Here is a 5,680-nt window from a genome sequence, read left to right on the forward strand (position 1 = left end):
CCCATCCGTAGTGGGCATCCCGCATAAAGTATGAGTAAAACAGCATCAGTTCTTATAATACGAGGGGAGTTCAGTGAAATAAATAAATGATCAGACAGTGAGGAAGAAGGTGCATTATATGAATATATGTAATTTAATGTAATTAAATTTCTGCATGTAGTTAAATGATGCATTTGATGTGAATGTACATTTTGTCAGCTTTACGTCTCTTTTCATACTGAATTTTAATGAGAGTAATGTATAATGTCATTATTTTATGTATACCTGCATGTGTTTTTAACGGTCCTGTACAGCCAAGAAAAATTTCCCTGTGGGGTAATAAAGTATTTTCTTATCTTATCTTATCTTATCTTATCTTATCTTATCTTATCTTATCTTATTTTATCTTATGATTTTTGTCTTGGACAGGTAAAGGATAACCTATACAGAAGAAAGAGAAAATGTTGGCTTCCAACGTTGGTTGGTTATCATATCATACACTCATCTCACAGGCACCCAAGACAGACTAATGCCCTGGCTATGTTGTCGGTTCACGAAAAAGGGAGTAAACAACTTGACTGCCTTTAACAAACTGGTTCTTGATCAGTTTGCAGAAAAGAAAAACAGACATGTATTCTACACAAACAGATACGCAAACAATGGCGTTACTTACATGGGTTAAAGGAGACAGGAACATAGAAAAAGGGACTTACGGAGAGAAACAGAGAGAGTGAGAGAGAACGGAAGAGAGAGAGAGAGAGAGAGAGAGACAGAGAGAGAGAGAGATAGAGAAAGACAGAGAGACAGAGAGACAGAGAGACAGACACACAGGCTGACAGACAGACAGAGAGACAGGTGGAACTGAGACAGAGACAGAGACTGAAATATTGAGTGGGAAAATGTGTCTTTGAATATTCTAGTCAGCCAGATCCAAGAGAGGCAATCTAAGAACATTCGCAAGTGCTAAAATTTTAGCAAGCAACAAAAAGGTCTTCACATGAATTGGAATCGGAATCAATTAGAGGAATATCTCCGTAATAACAGTAATAAAGATGAAGAGGGATAGAGGGAGAGGGAAGAGAGCACACAGAGAGAAAGAGAGATAGATAGAGAGAGAGAGAGAGAGAGAGAGAAAGAGAGAGGAAATTGTTTGTTTGTCTATCTATCTACCTTCAACGTACTCACCTCCGACTTTCGAGCCAATTGTCGTGGAAGAACCGATGTCACATCGTACTTGGTCTCGTGGCCTGCACGCTTTGGTGGAATTGTCGAACAAGAACCCATCCCCGCACTTGGTAGAGCTCACCACTAGGCCTCTAGAGCACAGTAGATACGTGTCACATCGACTTGGGTCTTGGGTATACCCGGAGAACACATCGCACGTTTCTGGTGAGACAGACGGAATGAAAGCTCTATGTTGTGGATTGTACTTTTTTTCCAGTTTCATTAAGTGTCATCCAATGCACCCAGCGCAAAGGCTCAGCGCTCTTTGCTTCTCGTGTGGATCTTCTGTGACGTTGAGAAATTTAGCAGCGACAGATTTAAGTAGCGCTATGCCAAGGGCCCTATGTAGAACCTTCTATTTATGACCTCTTTGCGCTAAAAGGAATCTGACCAAAGATTCACTACTGATTTGGGGTAAGGGAATTTACCTGAGAACACTACACAACTCTTTAGGGGTGACTACAAAGAATTAAAAATAAGGGGGTCTCCGGTTTTCTGTCTTTAAATGTCGCCCAAGAACAGTCGGCTCCATCACCCGCACACGACTGTTTCACTCGATATCATCTCTTTCATTGCCGCCGACTTGACCTCTGGGACGAGTTTATGATACCAGTGAGTGCCATGGCCCGCCAGACAGACCCGCAATATTATCTTATTTCCCGATCGGCCGATCCCATCCGTAGTGGGCACTCCGTATGAAGTATGAGTAAAACAGCATCCGTTCTTATAATACGAGGGGAGTGCATTTTATGACTATATTATGTAATTGAATGTACTTAAATTCCTGCATCTGGTTAAATGATGCATTTGATGTGAATGTACATTTAGTCAGCTTTACTTCTCTCTTCATATTGAATTTTAATGAGAGTAAAGTATAATTACTTTTTAAAAAAATGTATACCTGCATGTGTTTTTAAAGTCCTGTACAGCTAAGAAAAATTTCCCTCTGGGGTAATAAAGTATTATCTTATCTATTTTATCTTATGAATTTTGTCTTGGAGAGGTAAAGGATAACCTATAGTGAAAAGGGGGGAAAATGTTGGCTTCAAAACTTTGGTTGGTTATGACATCATACACACAGCTCACAGGCAGCCAAGACAGACTAATGCCCAGGCTATGTTGTCGGTTCACGAAAAAGAGAGTAAGCAACTTGACTGCCTTTAATAAACTGGTTCTTGATAAGTTTGCAGAAAAGAAAAACAGACATTCATTCTACACAAACAGATACGCAAACAATGGCGTTACTTACATGGGCTGAAGGAGGCAGGAACAGAGAAAAAGGGACTTACGGAGAGAAACAGAGAGAGTGAGAGAGAACGGAAGAGAGAGAGAGAGAGAGAGAGAGAGAGAGACAGAGAGACAGAGAGACAGAGAGACAGACACACAGGCTGACAGACAGAGAGAGAGACAGGCAGAACTGAGACAGAGAAAGAGACTGAAATATTGAGTGGGAAAATGTGTCTTTGAATATTCTAGTCAGCCAGATCCAAGAGAGGCAATCTAAGAACATTCGCATGTGCTAAAATTTTTAGCAAGCAACAAAAAGGTCTTCACATGAATTGGAATCGGAATCAATTAGAGGAATATCTCCGTAATAACAGTAATAAAGATGAAGAGGGATAGAGGGAGAGGGAAGAGAGCACAGAGAGAGAGAGAGAGAGAGAGATAGATAGAGAGAGAGAGAGAGAAAGAGAGAGGAAATTGTTTGTTTGTCTATCTATCTACCTTCAACGTACTCACCTCCGACTTTCGAGCCAATTGTCGTGGAAGAACCGATGTCACACTGTACTTGGTCTCTTGGCCTGCACGCTTTGGTGGAATTGTCGAACAAGAACCCTTCCCCGCACTTGGTAGAGCTCACCACTTGGCCTCTAGAGCACAGTAGAAACGTGTCACATCGACTTGGGTCTTGGGTATACCCGGAGAACACATCGCACGTTTCTGGTGAGACAGATGGAATGAAAGCTCTATGTTGTGGATTGTACTTTTTTCCCAGTTTCATTAAGTGTCATCCAATGCGCCCAGCGCAAAGGCTCAGCGCTCTTTGCGTCTCGTGTGGATCTTCTGTGACGTAGAGAAATTTAGTAGCGACAGATTTAAGTAGCGCTAGGCCAAGGGCCTTATGTAGTACCTTCTATTTATAACCTCCTTGCGCCAAAAGGAATCTGACCAAAGATTCTCTACTGATTTGGGACTAGGGAGGTTGCATGAGAACACTACACATATCTTTCGAGGAGACTTCAAATAAATAAAAACAAGGGGATCTCCTGTTTTCTACCTTTAGATGTCGCCCAAGAACAGTCTGCTCCCTCACCCGCACACGACTGTTCCACTCGATATCATCTCTTTCATTGCCGCCGACTTGACCTCTGCGACGAGGTTATGATACCACTGAGTGCTGGGTCCGCCCGACAAACCCGCGATATTATAATATTTTGTAGGAGTAAAAACACAAAAGAATAAATGGTTCGGACCACGTGCCAACAAAAATAAATTCGATGGGAACAAGGCTAGAGGGCAACCAAGAAAGACCTGGGTAGATGGAGTCAGGGAAACATTAACCCCCCTCGGCATCCCCCTGACCCAAGCTCTCCGGCTGGCGACAGAGACTTCTCTTTCTTCCCACGACACCCAAAAGGGTATAAGTGGCGGATAAAAGTAAAGTTATACGGGGTGCCCACTACGGCTGGATCGCCCAACTCGATCGCCTGAAACTGAAAACAAACTCGTTTGTTTTTGAGGCGACCGAGTCAGGCGATCTCCCCGATCGGCAGATCCCATCCGTAGTGGGCATCCCGCATAAAGTATGAGTAAAACAGCATCGGTTCTTATAATACGAAGGGAGTTCAGTGAAATAAATAAATGATCAGACAGTGAGGAAGAAGGTGCATTATATGAATATATGTAATTTAATGTAATTAAATTCCTGCATTAGTTAAATGATGCATTTCATGTGAATGTACATTTTGTCAGCTTTACGTCTCTTTTCATACTGAATTTTAATGAGAGTAATGTATAATGTCACTATTTTATGTATACCTGCATGTGTTTTTACGGTCCTGTACAGCCAAGAAAAATTTCCCTGTGGGGTAATAAAGTATTTTCTTATCTTATCTTATCTTATCTTATTTTATCTTATGATTTTGTCTTGAACAGGTAAAGGATAACCTATACAGAAGAAAGAGAAAATGTTGGCTTCCAACGTTGGTTGGTTATCACATCATACACTCATTCACAGGCAGCCAAGACAGACTAATGCCCTGGCTATGTTGTCGGTTCACGAAAAAAACAGACATTCATTCTACACAAACAGATACGCAAACAATGGCGTTACTTACATGGGTTGAAGCAGACAGGAACAGAGAAAAAGGGACTTTGGGAGAGAAACAGAGAGAGTAAGAGAGAACGGGAGAGAGAGAGAGAGAGAGAGAGAGAGACAGAGAGACAGAGAGACAGAGAGACAGAGAGACAGAGAGACAGAGAGACAGAGACACAGGCTGACAGACAGACAAAGAGACAGGCAGAACTGAGATAGAGACAGAGACTGAAATATTGAGTGGGAAAATGTGTCTTTGAATATTCTAGTCAGCCAGATCCAAGAGAGGCAATCTAATTTTAGCAAGCAACAAAAAGGTTTTCACATGAATTGGAATCGGAATCAATTAGAGGAATATCTCCGTAATAACAGTAATAGAGGGGAAGAGGAAAAGAGAGCAGAGAGAGAGAGAAAGAGAGAGAGAGAGAGAGAGAGAGAGAGAGAGAGAGAGAGAGAGAGAGAGAGAGAGAGAGAGAGAGAGAAAGAGAGAGGAAATTGTTTGTTTGTCTATCTATCTACCCTCAACGCACTCACCTCCGACTTTCGATCCACTTGTCCCGGTAGAACCGTTATGACACCGTACTTGGTTAGGTGGCCTGCACACTTTGGTGGAGTTATCGAAAAAGAACTCATACCGGCACTTGGTAGAGCTCACCACAAGGCCTCCAGAGCACAGTAGAAACGTGTCACATCGACTTGGGTCAGAGGTATACCCGGAGATTACATCGCACGGTTCTGAAAGGACGGAAAGATGTAATGAGAGAGATACAGAGAGAGAGAGAGAGAGAGAGAGAGAGAGAGAGAGAGAGAGAGAGAAAGAGAGAGAGAGGGAGAGACAGACATACATACAGACAGACAGACAGACAGACAGACAGACAGACAGACAGACAGACAGACAGACAGACAGACAGACAGACAGACAGAAATAGAAAAACAGAGAAGGATAAAGTATTGTTGACTTTTGTTTTCAGTCAAACCCAAGAGAGGCAATCTAAGAAAAATTGCGTAACTAAAATTTTGCAGCAACGAAGCAGTCATCTATTTTATTATGAATTGGGACTCGGAATCAGTTAGAAGAAAATCTCCTTAATCATAGTATCAGAGAAGGAGCGAGAGAGAGAAAGAGAGAGAGAGAGAGAGAGAGAGAGAGAGAGAGAGAGA

General features: G+C 42.1%; 1 protein-coding gene across 1 annotated transcript in view; it reads right to left on the reverse strand.

Moving 5' to 3' along the window:
• Window positions 1-5,680, reverse strand: part of LOC101857470 — a gene marked incomplete in the record, with an annotated part of 35,737 nt that overhangs the window by 8,345 nt on the left and 21,712 nt on the right. Inside the window, 3 exon segments of the mRNA XM_035968435.1 lie at window positions 1,165-1,365; window positions 2,944-3,144; window positions 5,054-5,254. Of these exon segments, the coding sequence (XP_035824328.1) occupies window positions 1,165-1,365; window positions 2,944-3,144; window positions 5,054-5,254 (603 nt within the window).

The sequence above is a fragment of the Aplysia californica genome, unplaced genomic scaffold (genome assembly GCF_000002075.1).
Source record: "Aplysia californica isolate F4 #8 unplaced genomic scaffold, AplCal3.0 scaffold00059, whole genome shotgun sequence".
NCBI classification, from domain to species: domain Eukaryota; kingdom Metazoa; phylum Mollusca; class Gastropoda; order Aplysiida; family Aplysiidae; genus Aplysia; species Aplysia californica.